A 24,776-nucleotide genomic window follows, 5' to 3' on the forward strand; every position below is an offset into this window, starting at 1 on the left:
AGTGGCCCTTACCCTATCCTAGAGAAAAAGAGTGAGGTCACCTACTTAGTTGACCTGAGCACAAGCAGGACACCCAAAAGGGATATCCATGTGAACCGCCTAAAGCTCTACAATGACAGGGCTGACATCACCATGCTGATGGTAACTGATGAGGAACAGGAAGCAGCGAGTGAACCTCCCCCTGACCTCCTCTCCTACAGCTCAAAAGATGGGTCAGTGGATGGAGTTGTCTTTTCAGACACCCTCTCTGCCCAACAGCAGACTGACTTCAAGCAAGTCTTGCAACAGTATGCTAAGCTTTTTTCCTTGACCCCTGGTCTGACAAACTGGTGTACCCATGATGTGGACACTGGTGGCAGTGCACCCGTCAAAAACAAAATCTATCGACAGTCAGACCAAGTCAAGGAAAGCATCAGAGCTGAAGTCAGCAAGATGCTGGAGTTAAGGGTTATTTAACCCTCTGAGAGGCCCTGGGCCAGCCCAGTGGTTCTAGTCCCCAAACCTCATCCGCAGGGTGGAAAGAGAGAAATGAGGTTCTGTGTGGACTATAGAGGGCTCAGCTTTGTCACCAAGACAGATGCTCACCCTATCCCGAGAGCAGATGAATTGATAGATACGTTGGGTGCAGCCACATTCTTAAGTACGCTTGACTTACCTGCATTCTCCACACCTGATGTACACTATCAGTTTACTGTTATGCCCTTTGGTTTAAAGAATGCCCCTACCACCTTCCAGAGGTTGGTGAATCAAGTCCTTGCTGGGTTGAAGTCCTTTAGTGCAGTTTATCTTGATAATGTTGCTGTCTTTAGTTCCACCTGGCAGGATTACCTGATCCACCTTGGGAAGGTTTTAAAAGTCCTGCAAACTGCAGATCTAGCTATCAAGGCATCCAGATGCCAGATAGGGCAGGGCACTGTGGTTTACTTGGGCCACCTTGTTGGTGGAGGCCAGGTACAGCCCTTACCGCCCAAGATCCAGGCCATCCTGGACTGGGCAGCTCCAACCACCCAGACCCAAGTCAGGGCATTCCTTGGCTTGACTGGATACTACAGGAGGTTTGTGAAGGGATATGGGTCCATTGTGACTCCCCTAACAGAACTCGCCTCCAAGAAAATGCCCAAAAAGGTTAACTGGACAGTTAGTTGCCAAAACGCTTTTGACACCCTGAAAGAAGCAATGTGCTCAGCACCAATTCTGAAGGCTCCAGATTATGCCAAGCAGTTCATAGTGCAGACTGATGCCTCTGAGCTAGGGATAGCAGTGGTTCTATCCCAGACCAATGATGAAAGCCAAGACAAACCTGTTGCTTTTATAAGCAGAAGGCTTCTCCCTAGGGAGCAGCGTTGGAGTGCCATTGAGAGGGTGGCCTTTGCTGTGCTTTGGTCCCTGAAGTGGAGACCATACTTGTTTGGTACTCATTTCCTAGTTCAAGCTGATCACAGACCTCTCAGATGGCTAATGCAAATGAAAGGAGAAAATCCTAAACTTTTGAGGTGGTCCACCTCCCTACAAGGAATGGACTTTGAAGTGGAACACAGACACGGGACTGTCCATGCCAATGCAGATGGACTTCCCAGGTTCTTCCACTTAGACAATGACTCTCTAGGGAAAGGTTAGTCTCATCATCTTTCGTTTGGGGGGGGGGGGGGTTGGGGGGCTGTGTGAGAAAGTCCCCTCTTTCTTGCATGGTATGCCCCCACTTTTTGCTGAATTGCTGATGTTCTTTGACTGAGTGTGCCCTGGGCTCCTGCTAATCAGGTACCCAGAGGCCAAGTTCCCTCCCTAAAACTGCATTAAAGCCTGAACCCAATTGGCATCTCTGGCCACATGTCAGCCCCTGGTAAATGGTACCACAGGCACCCAGGGCACTGTGACCAGAGAGGGCCTCTAAGGCTGCAGCACTTATTGTGCCACCCTTAGAGTCCCTGTACCCGGACACTCACACACTGCCTTTGCAGGCTGCGTGTCTTGGTGCAGAACAAAGTGAAGAGTAGACATGGCACACATCCCTGTGTGCCATGCCCACAAACCACTGCCCTGGCATACATCAGTCACCTCTCTAGCTGTGTGCCCTGTGCCAGTGGTGAGGGTACAGGAGCATGAGCCCTATACCCCTACAGTGCCCAAGTCCATTCCTGGGCACTGTAAGTGCAGTGCTGCCATTAAGAGTACATGGTGCTGGGAGTTTGTAATTACGAACTCCACAACACCATAATGGCTACACTGAAGACTGGGAAGTTTGGTATCAAACTTCTCAGCACAGTAAACCCACAATGATGCCAGTGTGGGATTTAATGTAAAATGCACAACAGAGGGCATCTTAGAGATGCCCCCTGAAACTCAACCAACTTCTAGTGACCTGACAGAGTGGGTGCCTAGACTGCCACCACCAGACATGTTTCTGGACCCCTGGGTTAAGAGCTGCTGCTCTCGGGGGCCTGAAACAATGCACATCCTGGGACGAGGTGCCAAGCCTCCTACCCCAGGATGGGCAGGGTTCACGAAGGAGAAGCTTCAAAGCCATGTCGCCTTTGGGAGCCTCTCCAGACCATTTGCTGCTTTCAGCAACTTGTCCCCACTGGTTCTACCTCCCACTTTGGGCGGGAGAACCAGCAGGGAAAACAAGTGAGGAAGAGAGGTGTGCCCACCTCTGCCAACTCCACCCCTCAGGTGGGGGAGGCGAATGAAGCAGAACCTCGAGTCACCACCATCTTTTGGATGGGCGGACCCATCCAACCAGTAACAGGCTCCTGCCCCCCTCCCACTGGAGAGTGGCAGAAATGGGGGTGGTACACAACCCAGGGAAGGGACCCATTGGTCCCTGCACTTTACCTAACTGTAACGCCCCTAAATGTAGTATTTAGGGGGCACCCTGAACCTTGCTTCCGCAGATCTAGTAATGAAAAGAAAAGAAGGTAAGAAGGACCGAAGAGCCGTACAGAGCTAACAAGAGGACGACGCCCACAGACTTGGCCCCAGCCCTACAGGCCTGTCTCCACTCGAACCTGCGAAATCCCGGTGTGTCCTGCAGCCAACAACCTCAAAAACCCCGGAGGACCTGCCTGCCTTCACTTCAAAGACAATCTCCCGTGAACACCGGACTTGTTCAAACTGCAGCTTCTGGCTCCGGCCGGGCACCGCAAATCCAGCCCACTCTGCACCTGCCGATACCGGCCCGAGCGGAAAAACACCGCGAGGAGGTCACCCCGGCGTTCCTGACCAGAGAACCGGCGACCCCTGACCTGCCTCAAGCCTCCAGCCAGCGCCGAAAAAAGCAAAAATAAAGGGGATGATGGACGGAGCGTTTGAAGCAATGCAAACACTCACCCCCAGTCAACTGATCTGGGTTTAATCCATCATGATTCTTTAGCTCACTCTGCCACCCCAGTTCCGACATGGCCATATGCAAATCAGTCTGACCCTCTGCCTCATGGGAACAGTCCAGCCGGAACTGCCAAGCCATGTCTTCACTGGACCGGAAACAAGCATCCTGGGACCGGTTTCGGGTTCATAACCCTCATCAGCCAGGGTATCTTGAATCCAGTGGCAAGGTGAGCAAGTGACCCAACGTCTGGGTATACCCTGCCAACTAAATCCAGAAGCGCCCCCCTAACCGCGACCAGGAGCTGGTAAGAAGATCTGGCCCCAAAAGGCTTCCCATGCACCCGACGCCCCACGGGCCTTGTGTGCCAAAACTGACGGTGCCTAGCCAACCCTTAACTTCCCAACTTACCTCTCCAAGGGGTGGTTGCATCCAGAAGTCGTTTGTCTCCCTGCCTGCAGTGCTTTTGCAAACCGGAGGTTCTCCATAGAAAACAACAGGGCGCCCAACGTCGAAACAGCACTCTGCACCCGGCCGCCCCAGTGCTGCTGAGGGTGCACCTTTTGTGCTACTTTGTTTCCCCATTTGCCCTAACCTTAACCCTAGGAGCTTTGCTCCCACAACCCAGTGGCCTGCTTGCCAGCAGCCACCAACCGGAGGCCCCCTATCCCCCATTGGATAACATTGGGCCTCAACACTCTGCACCCGGCCGCCCTAGTGCCCTTGAGGGTGCAACCACAGTGCATCACTGACCCTAGGGGACCCCCGAGTTTAACCCCCGAACCGTAACTCCCACAGTCCATTACTTACCTGGGAACCGTTAACCTGTTTTCTCTCCATAGGATAACATTGACACTTTTTCTCCAAAATGTTTCTAAGTGTGGAGTTTTGAAATCTAAAAATATTCTTTAAAAATCGCGCAAATAACCAAAACGTGTTTACTTAACTGTTTGCAGGAAATGTCCCAGTGCTGAATCTAGGTATCCAGCACTGAGTTAGAAACGTAACGTGAAAAGTAACTTACCGGCAATTTACTGTAAAAGCCTATTCATTTCAATGTACTGCTCCAAAATGTTCAAGTGTGGAGTTTTGAAATTTGAAAATATTCTTTAAAAATCGCATGAATAACCAAAACGTATTTACTTACCTGTTTGCAGGAAATGTCCCAGTGCTGAATCTAGGTATCCAGCATGGAGTTAGAAAAGTAACGAAAATAGCAACTTACCTGTAATTTACTGAAAAAGCCTATTCATTTCAATGGACTACATTTGCTAAGTGTTGCACACTACTGCTCCCCTGTAAATCAAAGTACAATTTCTATTGCATTTTCAAACTGTTCTATATCCAGTAACTTATTACTGAAAAGTATTTAATGCTTACCTGTACCAGGCTTGCTTGGTTCTAAAAATAAACAACAGTATATTTTTATACAAAATCAATTGGCCTAGAGTTCAGTTCTTGAGTGTGTGAATTCATTTGCTGACTGAGTGTGTACATCAAGTGCTTAACACTGTCCTCTGATACTGCCTTACTGCTCGACCACTCTACCACAAAAAGAGAGTAAGGTTCCATCTAACTTTAACCTCTGCCTACCTCTGTGGACACTTGAACTCTATACACACTATACTTCATTTTGGTGTAGTATATATAGAGCCAGTTTCTTACAGTCTATGTTCCTTGGGATAGCCCATCTCCATAGCTCCTGGGCTAGGGTTGACAATGTTAATGATTGTGTTCCTCCTTGATTGTTGATGTAAAACATTGTGGTTGCCTCCCCTGTTGGTATTGACAACCTTGTTGTTGCTGACCCTGTTGTTGGCCCTGGTTGCCTCCTTGGTAACCCTGCTGAAAGGTCTGGTGTGAGGCTACTGGCTGGTGGTTTCCCCGCCTGCTGATCTCCGTGAAGGTGTCCCCCTACGCATACCTCTGAATTGTAGTGCCCCCATGGACCTTGCTGTTTCATTTTCCTTCTTCAGCTGAGTTAGCTTGTCGTCCACAGCTGTTCCGAACAGTTGTTCCCCATTGAACAGATATTACTCTGCACCTCTGGTTTGAACCCTGAGATTCTTAGCCAGGCGTTTATTTCTCGGTAACCCCGATCATCACTTGCCTGCTTGATGTCTCTGCAGCATCAAGGGCTGATTTCAAACATGTATTGGCCATGTTCTTCCCCTCTTCCACCAAGTGTGCTGCTCTTCTCTGGAACTGGTCTGGCAGATGTTTCAGCAGTTCGCTTACTTCCTCCCAGTGCTGGTATTGATGCCTATTGATTAGTGCATTAGAATTTGCTATGCGCCACTGAATGGCGGCACTTCGTTCCATCTTCCTTCCTGTGAGATCCATTCTTTTGCTCTCCCTGTCTGGTGGTGGGCCCACGTTAGTGGGTACATTAGCCCTTTTCCTGGCTGTGGAAGCTATTATAGAGTCAGCAGGCACTGAACCTCTGATACACATTGGGTCCTTCGAGGAGTGTTTGTATTTTTTCTCTCCCCTTGGTGTTACTGCCTTGCATGTGGCAGGTTCCTTAATGGCTTCCTTTCCCTGGTCCAGCACACTTGGCAGCATGGGCAGGAATTGGCTTCTAGTCTGTGTGGGCAGCAAGGTCTCGAGGATGAAGCAGGACTGGCTTTTCCTCCTCTAGCTGCACTCCATAGGTGTCTGCAGCCTTTTTTATCACCTGATGGTACATCCAGATGTCGTCGTGGGGTCAGGGCCTCGAAGCGTATTAGTCTATCCATTCCTCTGGCGAGTGGGTGTCGAGTCTTGCCACTGCATGTCTTGTGTCTCAGAGGTTGCTGAACCGTGATAGGTTTGATCCTCTTCTTCTCTCTCGGCTTCGAAGTAGTATTCTTCTTACTCCTCTTCGTCAGCCGGCTCTGGGGACGTAGGAACCTGTGGTTCCTCGAGGTCTTTTTCGGGTAGTGTCGAGGTCTTCGGCAGGATCTTGAATTGCTTCATTGTCTGGTCGAAATCTTTCTGGCGCTGCAAGATGTTTGGCATTTCGGCTTCAAGCCTCTTCCTTTTCTTCTCGAGCTCCGACGCTTATTCTCTTGTTCTTCGGCGTCGAGATTTTAGGGCTTTCTTTTGGCGCTTGTCGATAATGACGTCGAAACTTACTTTTCCCTCTCTTTCTTCAACGTCGAGGAGTTCTTTTCTTGACTTCTTGAGTGCTCTTCGACGACTTCGTCTTATCGAGGATTTTCACCATCAGGGAGTCCTTGCCAAAGGAACCGACGGACTGTTTGTCCTTCGAAGAGCTAGCGGTCGCCGAATGTTTCGATGACAGGGCTGTTTTTGAGGACTTAGAGTCACTCTTTCGGGGCTCGGTCGACTGCTTAGGGGTCGCTGTCTCTCTTACCTCCTTTGGAGTTCTCTTTTCGGCGACGACGACTTGGATGTGCGCGTCCTCCTTGCCCTCGGGCCCTTCGGCGACGTTGTCCTCTTCCTCGCTGGAAAGGCCCAGGTCTTGAAGCGATGGTGGTGGCCCGTGACCCTACTTACTGTAATTCGCTCTTCTTTGCCTCTCCCTCACCCTCAAGGTCTTTGGGGTGAACGCCTAGCACGAGTTGCAATCTTCGGAGCGGTGGTCGAACGGCAGGCAAAGGTTACAGACTGGGTGCTGTTCCTTCTGTGCGTACTTGTGGTGGCAATTGTCGCAGAACTTGAATGGTGTCTTATCCATTACAGCGCCCAGGAAGGCCCCTGTGTGGCATTCTCCATCGGACGAAGTTTTGATGATTTTTCCCCTTCTCTGCATCCCGGATCACAGCCACGAAGGCCGGTGTGTCGATAATTTGTTTTCCTGTTTTTGTAGTTGATTCTCGTGGATTCTTCTCCCCAAAGTTCTGGAGCTCCTTCTGTCTCAATCCAGACACAACGGCGGAAAAAAAGAATCTTAAGATGGCGACCAAAGGTGGGATCTTCCAGAGGAAGCAACTCAACGTCACAGAAGGACACCAAATGGTGTTATGTCGACGCCCACCTGGCCACGAAAAGAAGAAAAAAAAAAGAGAGGAAATACTACAATTCCGGGCCCAACCACTAGATGGCGGAATAATGCACAGCATAGTGAATCCAGAAAAGAGTCACGCTGCATAACAAACGTATACAGAAATGCGAATGGGGGCACATTGATGATATCCATCTACTAATTGTTTTTGTGACAAGCTCCATCCGGGCTCGTCGGAGTAGATTCATATCTCTGATAATCTAACTTACAAGGGGTGTCGAATGTCCTGAAGAAGGCCCTATCTGATGTATCTACAAACACGCATATCTACAGGGTCGAAACGTCGACACAAAAGTATCTCATGTCCATAGCAACGAATTTAAAAGATAGTGCATGCTAGAGTGGAAGACCGGAGAAGGACAGAGAAGCTAGGTTATTGTTTTTTTTGTGTTTGAAAGATCACTCATTTCACTTTCTCATCACAGTCACCCATTAAAGTGTCTTTGTATTGTTAGTGTGTTCTTTTGTCTGACAGCCCATATTTATTTACTGTACAAAAGGTTTAAAAAGTTTTTCTAGAAAACAGCAAATCAAAACAAAAAGGTAATAAATTCATATATTTTTGCTAACTTGTAGGTGTGGTACATTCAGGATGTTTTGTATAATTCATAATTGACTCTAAAGAAATGTTTTGGTAACTAAATAAGCACCCCGTAGTACTTACCCAACGGAATCACTAGTAGCTTTGTAATTAGATACCCAGGCTCCGGGGGAAACAGGGTGTCCCCATCAATCTTGATCGCAACCGCCTTTGGGCAGAATGTCCTCGCCCTACTCTCGAGGGGAAGGTGGCCCTCACCTTGAATATGGAGGCCAAGACGGCTCAGTGTCTAGCGAAGTTCCACTAAGACCCGAAAAAGAGCAAATGCCGCTCATGCCAAGACAAGTTGCTGGACACAATAGACCAGATGACCAAGATACTAGACAAGGCGGGGGAGGCCAAGGCATCTGTTTCCCTTATCGTCCCAGACATCCTATCAAGCTGAGCCTAGTGTTATACTGTTTTCATGGGAAATACAAACTGTGCTGTCCACAGAACGGCGTTGCTCCCTTCTTATCAAGATAGATCCTGAATTGAGTGACCTTGCCTCTTCAGAAGCAGGAGCGGTGGAACAAGGGGGGTTGTTCGGGGATCCCTTTGTGAAGGACCTGGGGAAGTTTGTGGTGACGTTTACGTTGCTAGATACAGTGCTGTCCGACATCAAGCGCGTCTTCCCACCCCATACCCAACAACTACCAGGGGCAAAAGCTCCAGGCACGGCCAATACCAGACTAACCCTCAATTCACCAACGTCTTTCCGACAAGAGAACACGGCTTCCGTGGTCATGGAGGATTCAAAAGACAAGGAGGCGGCAATGCCAGAAACAGTAAGTGTCCTCCCTTCTGCACAGATAAATGAAGGGGGGCTCAGCACTGTTTCTATTGGCTTGGGTGTCCAGTACCTCTGATGCATGGGAACAAAAAAATAAACTTCACAGCGGCTGACCAAAGGTTCAGCACCTCTATCCCTGTCTGTGCAAATTAAGAGTGCTGTGCATTTGCTTCCGGAACCCGCCGCAGTTGAGCTCCACTGGAATCCATATATTTTTTTTTTTTTAGAAGATGGAAGGTGTACCAGGAATGGAGTCAAAGCCATATAAATGAGTCCATCAAGTATCTATATTTTTCATTGAAGTAAAAAATGGGCATCAGCCAATGCGTTTCATTCCTATGAAGGAACTTCATCAGGGTTTTATACGGCATGTATGTCCGATAGCAGTATAAGACATACTGCTATCGGGCGTACTTGCCGTTTATTTCGAAGGAGAACATCAAGATCAGAAGGCTGGCTCTAATATACTCGGACCCTTACTGTGGGGCTCCTTCTCGAACTGTTACCAGTTGACTCTTTGCTACACTTGGGAAAGTGTTGGATATTCCACATGCTATACAAAGCCCTGATGAAGTTCCTTCATAGGAACGAAACGCGTTGGCTGATACCCATTTTTTACTACAATAAAAAATCAAGAAACTTGATGGGCTCATTTATATGGCTTTGACTCCATTCCTGGTGCACCTTCCATTCTAAAAATTACCTCTGATGCATGGGTCTTAAAGAAAGTGCAGGGGTTCTATATAGAATTTGACGGGTCTCCCCATCAAGCTTCTCGTTCAAGGCTCATTTAATTCTCTGCCTGTGACGCAGCCCTCATCGACGAGGAGGTTTTAGCCCTCAATTCAGAATTGCACCATTTGTCATACGGTGGTGCACATCAATGGGTTTTTCAGCAATCTTTTTCTCGACAAGAACTACGGGGGCCCCAGACCCGTGATCAACCTCTGGGACTTCACGAGTGGCTGGTATACTGCCACTTTAAAATGGAAGGCATTCATCTTCTCAGAGACATACTGCTACCGTCTGATTGGATGGTGCGCCTGGACCCGACTGTTTTCTGCAGATTCATGTGGCGTTCCAAGGCCTTCGAATTCATCACTCTCCCTTTCGCCTTTTGTTAGCAACTTGGTGCTTCACCAAGATACTCAAACCAACGATAGAGTCTCTCAGAGCGCAGGGAATTTGGCTTTTCGTGTATCTAAACGACATGCACATTTGGACCCAATGCCCCAGGAAACTAGTAGCGCACCTCCAGGCGTCGATAAACCTTTTGCAAGGCCTGGGGTTCGTAATCAACAAAAATAAGTCTCTTCTTATCCCTGCTCAGAGAGCGACCTTCTTAGGGTTCGTCATTGACTCTACTTCTGCATCCCTGAGGAAGATCATGCATGAGTTTTGCCAAACCTTACACATCACTCACACAGACTGCCCGTCTGGTAGGACTCCTTTTGTCATCGATTCAGGCGATTTCCCCAGGCCCTCTTCACTATAGGGCCATGCAGCGCCTCAAGGCGCACCACCGGAGAAAGGGTCTAGCATATTCACGCCACGGTTCTTCAGCAGGAGACCAGATCGGCAGGCAGAGGTGAAAGATGTGTTCCTCCAAGATTGGAGTCGGATAAGGGCTATGTCCCCCCCCCCCACCTTCTCGATCACCAGGGAGCCAGCTCAGGTATGCGGGCAACAGGCAGAGGTGGTTATGATAACACCTGTATGGAAGTCTCAAGTATTCTTTCCAGCGCTTCTAGACCTTTCTTGGGATTCTCCAATCCGACTCTCCCACTTTCCTCACATTCTGCTGAGTCCTGATCTCCAACCGCATCAGTTGTAGAAGAGGGATCGTCACACCTGATGTCATGACAGATTACTGGCGATGCTGGAAACTCCCAGGCCTTTCGCACCACGCTGAGCTCCTCCTCTCAAGAGCTTGGGCAGATAGTACCACCAAATGTTACAGTTTGTCCTGGACAAGATGGGTACGTTGGTGTCTGCAAAGGGGTGTGACTCATGTGGACGCTGATGTAGCCCAGGTGGTCGATTTCCTGTAAAGCCTGGCAGAGTACGGTCTAACATATCGGTGAATAAACACTTTCCGCTTTGCGATCCCAGCGGGACTCACTCCTGTCGATGGTGCCCTGATTGGCGAGCATACTTTTGTTTGCAGGTTGCTTAGAGGGATATGCTTTTCTCTTCCACCGGAACCGCGCAACGCAGCGCTTTGGGACATTAACCTAGTTCTGAACCTTTTCTTATTGTGACCTACGCCTACAATAGCCTGTTCGGTCCGATGGGTTATGCGAGAAGAAGGCTTAGACACCAAAGTATTTGAAGCACATTCAACAAGAGGAGCAATGGCTTAAAAAGCTTTTCTTCAGGGGGCACGCTTACAGGATCTCATGAGGGCAGCATACTGGCCTCCAGACTCTACTTTTAAGAGATTCTATTTAAATCCCGTGGTGGATGGGGCCCAATCGGTGGTAAGTAATATCAGAATCCTCGCCTCTGGTACTGACATAAAATGAAAATTTGCCTAGCTCGGTGAAGGTAACTTTCAATTCTATTAATGACATGGAGGGGAGAATTATCCCACCCAGTGATCACGGCAGACGCAAACCCACCCCGTTCTTGAGTAAGTAGTTTGTTTTACCTTTACAATGTTAAGAATATGTTTTCGAAGCAGAACAGCTATGCAGTCTACTGCAATGGAGGTTCTTGCATTTTTAGCGATGATGTTCTTTGCATGAGAAGAGATGGTGGAATAATCACCGATGCAGTATGTATTTGCAGGAAATAATGAGGCTAAACAAGATGCATAAAAAAACATATGGCGTGATTTGTGCAAACAAAGAGGCAGAGCAGGCAGCGACAAAGGGCTAAGCTGGGACCTGGTTGTAGAAACTAAAGAAGAACTTATGAACTTTTATGGTTTTTGTTTCCCTGGTGTTTCCGGGAAAAATAGTTTCACAATGCTTTAATGGCTGCTGTGTTTTTTGATGCGATTAAAGCGAAGAAGGAAAGCATAATCGTGTCCTTAATAGAAATTAAACTTACCTTCACTAAACTAGGAAAATTTTAATTCCCTAGATTACCCCTTTACATCACTACGCATAATTACATGGCATTTGTGTGAAATATTTACAGCAAACACACATGAACAACAGAACGTGAGCAGTCTTTGTTCACTCTGCTTTTGGGGTTTTGCACTATTTTTGTAGCAAAATGCGTTTTTGCATCAAAAACTGATGCAAAAGGGGCTTCAAGGCCTGGGACACCCTGGGAATCTCTAAACTGCTTGATGTTATAGAAAGCGGTGCCCTCATTCCTTTCAGTTCCCTACAGGGAGTCTATCAACATAGTAAGTCACAGCACTACAAATACCTACAGCTACACCATGCTCGAGCAACAGAGAAATTAGACGTTGAAAATATACCAGAGTATGCACCTCTAGAAAGGAGACTGATCATGGAGGAGATCACAGAAAAGGAGGTGTCATGGACCTATAAAACTATTACTAATAATTGTCGAAATCTCTGACGAAACTAAGACAACGCTTGGGAGACTTTAAAGACCTGGACTGGGATGCAGCCCTTATGTACCCTAAGGAAGTCCCAATTAAAACACTACTTCGACTGATCCAATTTAAACTCCTTCATAAGGTGAATTAGGATAGGGCCCATCTGCATAGCTTCGGAAGAGCTGATTCACCTTGCTGCCTTCACTGTGGGGCGGAACATGGGACACACATACACACGACATGGTAATGCCTTAGCATCCAACAAAACCGGACAGATATTGTGAATGAACTCAATGAGATACTGGGTTAAACACTTCTGATGGATCCTTAATATGTATTACTGGGCATCTCCGTGGAAGTAGACCTTACACTTACAAGGGCAAAACTTTTGTTTAGTAATTAAGGCCTTGCAGTGGCTAAACAAGTTTGAACTAAACATTGGGGTGTACCTAGGCCCCCCACACGCCAAGAATGGAAAGCTGAGATGGACCTCTACATGGCCGGTGAGAAAGTCTCATATAAGGCCAGAGGGTGTCTGAGGAAATTCACTAAGGTATGGGGTCCCTGGCTACTATACAATTGAATTAGGATGTGACGTTGAACAGCTCAGACACACACAGCCTCAGGTTAAGTGATAACTCATACTCTAGTGTACTATGGACATGCTGCCAGTTAATGTTGAGTTTGTGGGCCCCAAACTGGATCGATATATATTGTGATCCGAAGTGTAATTGCTCTTCTGTAGCCAAGTTATGTTTGGTGTATCCTCCTGATTGTTGTGCTGCTAACAGAAAATTTAATTAAAATATATATATATTTTTAAATGACATGAGGACACGTTTTGAGCTAAAATATAACACTACAGGACAGATTTGCATTTTGTGTAATTACTCATAATTTTGCCACAATTTTGTATAATTACACTAGTTGTACACACCCTTATTATACAATAGAAAACACTATTTTCACATCAATGAGAAACAGGATCAAAGAATAGTGTCTTTACTAGAGCTAGCATTTTTCTGATCTTAGGTGAATAGGGAAAGAAATGCCCAAGGTAGGTGCACTGTACATGAAGCAACCTGCTTCCCAATCATTTTAGCTCAGGGGGATGGTGAACCAGGAGTTTGGCAGAGGAGGAGCTCAGATGTCTGGTCCTGTGATAAGAGTAATAAAGTTTAGACAGGTAACCAGGAGCACAACCATGAACACAGTTAAGACCAATACACAGAGTGTTCAATGGAGATCTCATTTTGATAGGTAGCAAATGAAGTGTACTCGAGTAGATGGTAATGTGGTCTTATAGTTAGAGGATACAAATTAGTCTGGTGCATGGTTTTTAATTCTTTTAAATTTTGCATTCAAGTTTCTGGGAGGCTGCCCAAGATGTTGCTGTAATCAATGTGGGATAGCAAAACTGCAAGCACTTGAGCAATCTTTGAGAGAAACTGGTGAAAAGGAAGGGTGCATGGAAGACTACTTAAATGTTGAAATGCGCTTTGAATAATGGAGTTCATGGAAGGAGAGAAAGTCAGATTACTGCTAAAGGTAACACTCAGACTGCTAATGTACTAGACTAGCTTAGGAGGAGGAACCAAAGCATCAGGCTACGCAAAAAGGTAATGGAATAAGCTGAAAACTGTGAAAATGAGAAAAATAACTATGTTACAAATGTGGTGATAATAAAAATCCATGAAAAATTTGACACGCAGAGAAAATGAAAATGCAAATGAATTTATAAGTGTATAATAGATTCCATACATATGCATGTATGTTCTTTTTCCAACCCATATATGATAGTCATACAACATGAAAGTTGAGTCCAGATTAAAGCAATTACATTAGATCAATCAGGTGGTTAAAATAGTTGCTTCTACATTCCATTAGATGACAATAATAAAGGGCAGGTTTACCTTTGGTGGTTCTTTGATCAGCTGAGGATGGTTGTACAAATTAGAATATGTACCTGTGTAAACGAGAAAAAAAAAAGGACTCCGTCCAGTCATCCTTAGAGGAGATCTATCAAAGGTTTTTACTGTGACACTACATTTCTAATAATGCAATTTGTAATAAAAGGGAACCTATGAGTAATTTAACATTCCGGTTAGGAAACAGTCTGTTGCCTATAAGCCAATAAGTAGGCAAACAAAAACAAGACAGAGAAAAGCTACAGATATCAAATTCAAAATACAAAAATAGAACGATGTACCAACTGCTAAATGATCTTCAGTATGGTCAGCTCATCATTCTGGTCTAGGTAATACCAGACTGAAGACTATTCTATTAGGTACAAAGTTAGAGAAAAATTAAGTATAAAATGGAGTAGGAATTAAAACAGTGAGTAGTGGTCTTCAGGCACCAAGAAAGGTTTCTTGACTATAATTGTAGTTGTCTGTCATGTGCATCTCAGACATGCTCATAAATGACCAGTCCAGCAACTCGAGAAATGAAGAACATGTATCTTACACCTTTGGTACAGTCTTACCTGGTAGAGGCTCTATCTAGCAGCAGATTCCTTACATTAGAATATTCACCAGTGGTCAGACTGGATTCAGACGTTTTCGAGCAGTACCCCTGTGAGCCGGTGGGTGGCATTGTTCGGCACTACGTAGGTCACACTGGAAGAGACGTGTGTGGTGCCAATATAGACTCCACCCTGGCACACGGATGCCAGTTCCTCTTCACAACTTTCCACACCAGGAGCACAGAGCTACGATGAAGATTGACAACTGGTATGAATTTATAATGATGTGTAGCCCGGACTCCACTGGATACCAGAGTCCTCTGACTCCACCGGTCTCAGATGGCCGCCCCAGCCCAGAAGTGACGCATCTGTCACTACAGTTAGCGCTGGTTGGGGAAGGGAGAGTGGCCTTCCACTGACCCAATTGCGATTCATCAGTCACCACTGTAGGTTTTGTGCAGTTCCTTCCGAGATCAGGACTGTGTTGGAGAGAATGCCCTGATGCTGTGCCCAGTGGAACTTCTGGTCCCCCTGCAGAGCCCGCATATGACACAGGAATGTATCACTAGCAGGATGCAGGAGAACATGCGGCCCAACAGCCTCATCAGTCTTACCAAAATCCATGATATAGGCTGAAATATTGATATCATAGCCTGAAAATCCTGGACTTGCCACTAGAGAGGATAGGCCTGAAGCTGCAGAAGAAGAACAACTCTAATGAAAGGGAGAGTCTGAAAGGGAGAATGTGTGACTTTTGTACTTTGATAGTGGACCCCAGAGACTGCAGGAGGTTCGCTGTAGTTTGGAGTTGGGAGACAACTGCCTGGGGCGATCCATCTTCAACAGACAATGGTCGAGGTACAGGAAGACTGGAACCCCTGTCCTCCGCAGATGTGCAACAATCAATGCCATCACCTAGGTGAAGTGAATACCCAAGGGGTGCTGTTGAGGTCAAAGAGGAGCATGGTAAAATGAAAGTGCTCCTGGCCCACCACAAACAGCAGGTAACGCCTGTGGGCAGGCAAGACGGAGATGCAGAAATATGCATCCTGGAAGTCCAACGCTACCATTCATTCTCTGTGGCCGAGGGCAGACAGGACCTGAGCTAAGGTGCGAACCTTTAACTTCTCCTTCTTCAGGAAGAAGTTGAGAAGGTGCAGGTCGAGGTTAGGATGAAGGACTCTGTCCTTTCTGGGCACCAGAAAGTAGAGAGAATTGCAACCAAGACCTAATTCTGATACGAACACCGTCTCAAGGGCCCCCTTGGCCAAAACAGCAGACACTTCCAGACGGACCAAGGAGAGATGGTCCTTCGTCATCGGGTCATAAGTAGCTGGCATGGAGGGAGGGGCTTCCAAAAAGGGAATGGAGTAATCCTTCTGGACAATCTGTAAAACCCACCGGTCAGATGTTATCAACCTCCAGTGGTGCATGTGATGGCATTTCCTGCCCCGCACGGGGTGCCCGTGGAGGTAGGAGGACAAACTAAAGGGGTTTGGAGGTTTCTGATGCCATAGGGGTGCTGGACTGGCCTAACCTCTGCCTACCTGCCCCACGTGCTCTGGGGGAACTAGGTCCTCCCCACGAAAAGGCTGGGTAGCCTGTTGGCTGAGTGGGTACAATCGTGGTTGGAAACCCCTTTTTGGTGGACTGGGGTTGCAGAGGGGCCATGGAGAGACCCAAGGGCCTAGCCATAGTTCTGCCATCCTTAATGCACTCTAGTACTACTTCTTACCAAAAAAGACAAGAGTCAACAAAGGGCATGTCCATGAGCGAGGCTTGGACATCCCCAGAAAATCCAGTGGTTCTCAGCTGGGTGTGGTGCCTATGGGCCACTTAATTTGAAATAACTCTGCCCAGCGAGTCTGTTGTAGCCAGTCCACATCTTATGGCAAACTTTACTGTGTTTATCCTGTCAGCAATAGCTTGAATGAGTATGGCTTGGACCTCTTCTTAGACCAGAGGCAGCACTTGCACAACTGAATCCCAGATCGTATGTGAGTATCATCCCAGGAGGCAAGCAGTGCTCACTGACTGCAGTGCTAGGCTGGCAGAAGAGAACATTATCTTCCTAAAGGTATCCAGCCTCTTGGATTCCCTATCTGGTGGAGTGGTAGGGAATGTGTCAGCATTGAAGGTTTGAACCACAATGCTCTTTGGCATGGGGTAATGGGTGAGGAAACTAGGGGTCCCCAGGACCAGGCGATGGCAGTGGGCAATTGTCCTGTGCACAGGAGTACATTTTAAGAGGAGGCAACTCCCGGCAAAAGCATCTCTGTCAAGATAGATTTGGCTCGACTGCCACTGAGGGTAACTGAAGGTCCAAGACCAAATGAGCCCTACACACCACCATAGCGAATGAGGCACTCTCCTCCAGAGGCACGTTAGGGGGAGAGGCCAAGCCAATGTCAGGCGAGGTGTCTAACCCACTGGTATCCACCGGTTTCTCATACCAGTTGTGTAGGAAAGTACTTCCTTTTGACATGGTCACTCCCACTTTTTGTCTGGTATCTGATGCAATTTTGACAGAAGTGCACTGGGTTCCTGCTATGCAGGTCGCCAGTGCCAGAACTCTTTCCCTAAAACTGTACAACTGTTCGACCAATTAGCAATAATTGTAGCACCCCTGTACGCCCTAGTAAATGGTACCCCTGGTACCTGGGGCAAGGAGGCTAAAGAGTGTCCCTAAGGGCTGCAGCAGGTATTGTGCCACCCTAAAGGAACCCCTCAGCACCATCATGCAAAATACCATTGCATGCTGTGTGCCATGGTGCAGAGAAAAGAAAAGACACGCCATGGCACACCTGTGTGCCATGCTTGCAGACACTGTATGCAGTATAGTTAAGTTACCCCTACAGCAGGCCTTACAGCACTAAGGCAGGGTGTACTATACTACTGCCTGAGCAGATATGGCAATACAATATCCGAGTCCATTCTTGGATCTTGTAAGTGAATAGAGACACCATATTGAGGACATGGGCTGGACACAAGTATTTACGAGTTCCCCAGCTACATGATGGCTTCACTGAAACTCGAGATGGTTGGCATCAAACATCTCATATTGATGTACCTACATTGATTCCAGTGATGGATTTATTTATGCATGTGCCCAAAGGGCACCTTAGAGGTGCATCCTGAAAACCTACCGACTACTAGTGTACTGAATGACTGGGGTATACCAGCCTGCCACCACAGACAGGTTTCTGACCCCCTGCAGTTGAAAGCCTGTGCTCTCTGAGGGCAGAAAGAATGTCTGCTTCGGCCGGAGGTGTTGTCACCTCCTCCAAGTAAGATGGCTAAGTGATGAGCATATCACAGCAGAAAGCTTCACAGGCCTCTTCTGCCTTTGAAATGCAACCCAAGGATTCCACAGACAGTGGAAATGCTGCCCCAGGGCCAATTGGCCCAGGGCTAGCCAGGAGGCGTGTTTCCCCATAGGGCTAATTCCACGACTAAGGTGGGGTGCCTGATGTGAAAACAAAACTTAGAACTCCACCATCTTGGCTTTGGCAGAATGTGGCTCACTGGGCCATGGTTATGCCTAGTCACCACAGGAAGTGGTCATGTACATGGTGTACACACCCTAAAGGTAAGTAGCCCATAGGCTACTATCTGTCACTCCACTTAACGCCCCTAAATTGAGTATTTATGACCCCTGATGCTAGGAACTCAGATTTGACGGATCCAGAAGAAGAGGACAAAGAAGAGCAGCGAGACGATGAGAACTGAAGACTGCTGTGGACTTTTGGCACGAAACACTGCCTGCCTGCACCAGTCACAATTGTTACCGAGTGAGTTATCCCGCAGCTGAGCAACTACCAAGAACCTCAGTAGACTGCCGGTTCTTTGCAAATTGTCAGCAATCTCCCTTGGAGTAGAGGAGCAACTCACCTGAAGTTCACAGGCATCAAAGAAGTTAAGTCTGGTTCACCGAGTTGCCGCTCACCGGTCAGCTCAACGCAGCAGCCCCCAGGAAGAGGTACCTGTGTTCCTGAAGGTCAATCAGTACCCATTCACCCCCCCCCCCCCTCCCCCCAATCGAATTAGGGGTCACCATGACCAACTGGAGCCACACCACAGGCCCCCAGGAAGAGGTACCTGTGCTCCTGAAGGTATTTGTATTTGTATTTTGCTTTTATATAGCGCATATATACCGACAGGTCTCTTAGCGCTCGACAGAAGAGAAGTTGCATTCGGCAGATAGGACAATCGTGGTAGCAAGTAACTTAAAGTGTGTCTCTAAATAGCAGAGTTTTTAGCAGCTTCCGGAAAGGGAACAAACCGGGTTCCTTTCGTAAAGTATCCGGGAGCTGGTTCCAAAGTTGTGGCAGGATAACTGAGATAGCTCGTCCACCCTTGGTAACCAAGTTACTCCGAGGGCAGACTAGCTGGAAGGCTTCTGCAGAGCGAAGCACTCGCCCTGGCACATATTTGACAAGACGCTCCCTTATGTAACCGGGGGCATGACCATAGAGGGCTTTGTAAGCAATACACAGTCCTTTGAATTTTGAACGCTGTCTAACAGGCAGCCAGTGCAGCTTACGTAACAGGGGTGAAGCATGGGTCCTCCTAGGGAGGCTGAAGATCAATCTAGCAGCGTCATTCTGTACCACCTGAAGTAGATTCATAAGTTTCAGCGGAAGCCCCAAATAAAGCGCGTTCCCATAGTCGAGGCGCGAAAAGATAGTAGCCGAAACTATGGATTTCATCGAAGGAACTGATAAAAGAGGAACCAGTTTCCTCAGTTGTCTCAGAATGCCGATAAATGTGCGTACCACCGAGAGCACCTAGTGACTCATAGCGAGTTCTGAGTCGATCTAAATACCCAGACTTTTCACAACTGGTGATGGACTAGGAGGGGCCCCGAGTTCTTTGGGCCAATACAAGTCACTCCAAGGGTTGTTATTTACTGGAATGACGAGAACCTCAGTTTTGTCTGGGTTAATTTTCAAGGAGTTAACAGTCATCCAGTTGGTAGTGAATCTTAGGATGTTTTGGACTGTCTCTTGAGCGTGGGACGAGTTGTCAATCCTCAGGATAAGCTGGGTGTCGTCTGCATAGTTGAAGACTCGGCAATCCATCTTGGACAGGGCGGTCACCAAGGGCTGCAAGTATATATTGAAAAGGAGCGGAGATAATGCAGAGCCCTGCGGAACACCGCAAAGGATGTCACCCCTGTCCGATATATAGTCACCGAGTTGGACCCTCTGCCAGCGTCCAGATAAAAAGGATTTTAACCAGTTGAAGACAGACCCTCGAAATCCTAGGTCTGCCAGTCAAGTCAGTAGTATAGAGGTCAGCTCGCCCCCCCCCCCCCCCCCCCCCACCATCAAGTGAGAGGACACCATGACCAACTGGGGTCACACAGGAACAATACCTGGGTGGCCAGACCCCTTGCAGCAGCCGAAGCCTGTTTAATTCCAGTCTGGACTCTAACAGCATCGAGACTGAGTAGCTGTCGAGGGACATCAGCACTGCAGAGACCCACTTCGAGAGTGATCCAGCAGTCCTGATTTTTGCACCCTCAAAAGGCGAGACTGACGATCGCAAGCACCTAGGACACACAGAGCCCAGCCGACTTTATCACTCTGCACCAGAGTATCCCAGCCCGGGTACTGACGAACCGGCTAGGCCCCCTTGTTCCCAGGACCCTTGTGACCAGAGCTCCCTGTTGGGAGCTCCTGGACTTGTCCCCAAGTCCCTCTCGTCTGCATGTTTCTAGGTGGCCCCTCCCTTCTTTCCACTGACGTAGAGCACAAAGCTACCAACCCAACCAGCAGCTCTGCACCCGGACGCGTAACTGCTAGTGGTACTTTGGACCTTGGTCCCCTAAGACGACCCCCAGAAACTGACCGTAAATAACTGTATGTAACATATGTTTTTTCGTCCATAGGGAAACATTGCTGTGTAAGGACCTATTTACGTGAACATTTTACTTGGGTGTAAAATTCATATTTAAAAAAGTACTTACTTGATAACGAGGTTCTTGGAATCAAAGTTTACATAAAAATAAGACTTATTTTTCTAAATTGGTCTCGTATTTTTTCTGGAGGGTGTCTAATTTATTGCCTCTGAGTACAACAAATGCTTAGCACTACCCTCTAGTAAGCCTAAACTGCTTGCCCTCACTACCGCAAAAGAGAGCATTTAGTGTTAGCATTTTTGCCTCTGTATACCAATACGGGCTGCCTGGACTCTTTACTCTGTGTACCGTGCTTTGGTCCACTATATAAAGAGCCAGCTTCCTACAATTGTCCTCATTAACATTTAGGAAATACTGGTATCCATTAGGGTCCTCAGATCCCTCTCATTCATATCCCTCTCCAGCCTATTGAATGTAAAATGCATTGGCTCCAACCCCGAGGGCATGGTCTCAGCCGGCGCTGGAACCAGCGCTGGTTGATGCTCTTCCGGCTACGTGTCAGGAACAATGATGGGGATGGTGCCACCGTGAAGCTTTGGCAGCATCGATACTGTAGCGGACCACGAGAAAGATTGCTCTCTCGCAGGTGGCACCACTCTGGATCTAACGCTGAACTTTCCGCAGAGAAGGTGGGGGTATTGCATGCCTACTTGCTTTTGCTTGGAAGAGAATTGTGGCAAGGCCCACTACTAGCAGGAATGAGTCTGAGGCTAGGATAACATTTTTAGGTTCAACTAATTTATGTGGAGGTGTTAGACCGGTCAGCCTTCAGGTGATTTTCCTCTCAAACATTTTGCCTTTGCCCTCCATTTTTGCTGATTCTATGTACTTTACCATCGCTAACCGGTCCTAAAGTGCATGTGTTCACTCCTTAAAGCATGGTAGCATAAGCTTATCTCTAATCTAACAATTTAATTTACTTATATGCTCATAGTAAAGAGGTACCCAGGGCCTGTACATGAAATGCTACGAGTGGGCCTGCAGCCCTTATTTTGCCACCCACTTAAATAGCCCGTTAAACATGACTAAGGCCTACAATCACAGTCTCTGAGTGCCGTTTTAAACTGCCGTTTTGACCTATCAAATTAAACCTTTGGCAAGGCCCAAAGCTTTCTTTTTCATACATGTCACCCTTCGGGTAGGCTCTAACAATCCACAGGGCAGGGCGCAATGTATTTAAAAAGTAGGACATGTAATTTTAAGTTGTACATGTTCTTGTAGTGAAAAATCTTAAATACATTGTTCACTACTGCAAGGCCTGCCTCTCCCATAGGATAACATTAGAGTTACATTATTACATTTAACATGCTGTAATTTCCAAATGGGAACAGATGATCAGTTCATATTTGGTGTCTTTGGAACTGTAAAGCAAAATCCTCACTTATGGTAAAGTCGGATTTCAAATGCCTGCAGGTTGCCTTTGGGTCACATGACTGGGTGTAGCTATCAGTAGGGTTTTGTGTATTTCTCCTAGACAGCCACACACAAAAGAGAGCTTAGTTGTGTCTCGATGGGCCATCACTGACAGAATGGGAGGGAGGAGCTGAACCCTACTTACACTTGAATAGGAAGTGTCCTGCCTTCACACAAAGGGCCGCATAACCCTTGTAGATAGTCTGGAGCCAGGGCAGAGGAGGCAGAAAACCTGTGCCCTTTAAGGGTGAAACCTCTAGAAGCTTATCCCACCTCAAAGGAAGTCCCAGGTATAAGAATTCAACCTCAGACATCAACTCTTAAGTACACTTCTGGACTTGTGTATACTCTGCCAGGAAGAAGGCCTGCTGTGCTGCCAGAAAGGACTGCCACTCTGAAGGACTGCTGCCCTGCTGCCCTCTTGCCTGGGTGAGGTGGACAGGGCATGTATCTGTTGACCAGGACCCCCAGAGTGACTCCAACGGCTAGATGGATGGCTTCCCGACAAGACAGTTAGGACAGAAGGCTCAAACAACCTTGAACCAAGCACCTGGACTCTGCCAACAGAGTCCTCCCATGCCTAGAGGAATCACCCAGCACCTGGACTCTGCCATCTGAGTCCTCCCATGCCAAGAGGAATCACCCAAGTCCTGGAATCATGGAAGTGGGCCTAAAGGTGCTCTGCCAGCCCATCTGTGGACTGGGCAGAACAGGGGCATCTCCTCTGCTAGGGGGCACAGTCCCGAGTAGAACCAATGCCTAGCCCCTGATGTTATGCTTTTCTCAGCACAAGAACTCCATATCGACCTCGCAAACCGCATCGGAACCAGCGCTTGCACAAAGCTTTACCGATGCAGGTCTTTACAACCAAATCTCTTGACGATGATGCAGGTTCTCAGTTCCGCAGCCTCACAGCTCCTCAGAACCGACGCATTACCTCGACTGCACAATGCATCCTTGACGCCAGACTTCGCATTGATTATTCGAAAGTAGTCAACTTTTTTGACTGCATGTTTGAAGTCTTGGCTCGCACATGTTCATGGCAGCAGCAGCAATGGCAACTGCCTTTTGGAAGATCAGCAGTGTCTGCTTAGTTGTTCACTGTCTGTAATGAGCATAAACACAAGGGCATAGTTGGGGAGTAAGGGTTGAACTTGTACCAACAGTGTAACCCATTTCTTACCAAGACACCTGTGCTAAGGTGTAAGAGAACTGTAATTATGTGTTGCTAGATGAGAGGGCATTTTGCTTTTCAAGGAGTTTGTGTCAGGCTAGCTTGCAGGTCCAGGAGGGCTCAGAGGTGCAGGAAAATCAATGGAGTAAGTGTGGTCGGTTATCTGTGGACACCAGGTATGCATTGGTTTCACTTTAAGGTTAAACTAAGAGTGTATTACAATGCACAATCAATCGAATGTTCAGTTATTGCTATTACTATTAGAAAAGAGATAGAACCTATTTACGCATAGGGCTGACTAATGCAGTAGACGTGATAACTCACAAGTAATCAAGTTCAACCCAATAAGGGGACAAATGGTCTCTCATTGTTGCAAGGCAGAAGGGGAATACCTGTGTGTTAGGTCTATCAATGTGGTAGGCACCGATTGTCTGGTTGGGTGCAACTATTTGTAGACTGCAGCCTAGCAACAACGAACAAACAATATTGCAAAAGAAACATTGTGAGAGCTGGAGAATTATTTGTGGGGCCAGTGGGCCTGGTCTTAGACTGTACTGGCAGTGGCCCAAGTACTCCACACCTGACATTTATTCCTCTCGGGTGCATCAGAAGGGCAGGATTCAAAGCAGCTGGGCCTTCACAGTTCAAACAATTAATCTGTGCAGGTTTCAGTGCTTAATTTGAGCCTGTAGTTTCCGGTGCTCGGCACAGGCACTTAAATGTCAGCACCAGCTATTATGACAGTCTGCCTAACTAGGGATAAGCACAACAACAATTGTTTAATAATTGGATACACATTAACAAGGATTATTAACTGCCGCCCACGCCGTTCTTATAGCTTTAGGGGCCTGGAATAGTATGAATTGTCATACTTGTTAGTGTGATGGTTAGTAGTTGAGTTGGTATTGTCATTGGTAGCACTGGCAGGGGCAACTGATGGTAGAAACTGCAGAGGCCTCCTGACCAAGGGCCCTGGCAATTTTTTTCATTTTTTTTTTACAAATTAAGCACTGGCAGGTTCCAAATGATCATGGCAGTCTACCTTGTTCTTCCCAGGTCTAAGCAAAAAAGGAGGACTTTAACATAATAGTCCTATAACAATCAATCATTTTACTGTTCTGGAGTACAAAACATCGATGAAGTAAAGATGAATTCATAGTCTGGGCCAGCTTATATCACAGCGTGGCTTTAAGTGCCTGACCAACCAGCCACTGAGATGGTTACAAGTGAGAAGCTGGAGGGAGACTCGAAATGTTAGATGGAGCCAAAGAAATTCAAACCAACAGTAATGAGACAACCCATAATAACTGAACTGCCTCAAAATACATGGCGATGGCACATATAGCACAATATTTGCATAAGTTGTGAATTCACTCCAGACAGATCTAATCCAATCCTTGTGAGGTGCTTCTCTTTAGGACACGTTACCATCTTTCTAGCTCTTAACGATAGTGACTCCAAGCCAGAGTACCGCCAGGCAACCAAATGGACTTAAACTTGGAAGCACCATTTTTTTGGGCCAGAATTGTGTGTTCTGCCTACTGGTCTTAGGCCCCAGAGTTCTTCTCCATAAGCTAATAA

The 24,776-nt window shown here is 47.2% G+C and overlaps 1 protein-coding gene across 1 annotated transcript in view; it reads right to left on the reverse strand.

Annotated features, from left to right (window-relative positions):
• LTV1 (LTV1 ribosome biogenesis factor) overlaps positions 1 to 24,776 on the reverse strand; it is a 212,566-nt gene that overhangs the window by 30,446 nt on the left and 157,344 nt on the right. Inside the window, exon 9 of the mRNA XM_085611659.1 lies at positions 14,135 to 14,187. Coding sequence (XP_085467785.1) covers positions 14,135 to 14,187 — 53 coding nt within the window. The remainder of the gene's footprint in view (positions 1 to 14,134; positions 14,188 to 24,776) is intronic.

The sequence above is a fragment of the Triturus cristatus genome, chromosome 6, assembly GCF_964204655.1.
Source record: "Triturus cristatus chromosome 6, aTriCri1.1, whole genome shotgun sequence".
In the NCBI taxonomy this organism is placed as follows: domain Eukaryota; kingdom Metazoa; phylum Chordata; class Amphibia; order Caudata; family Salamandridae; genus Triturus; species Triturus cristatus.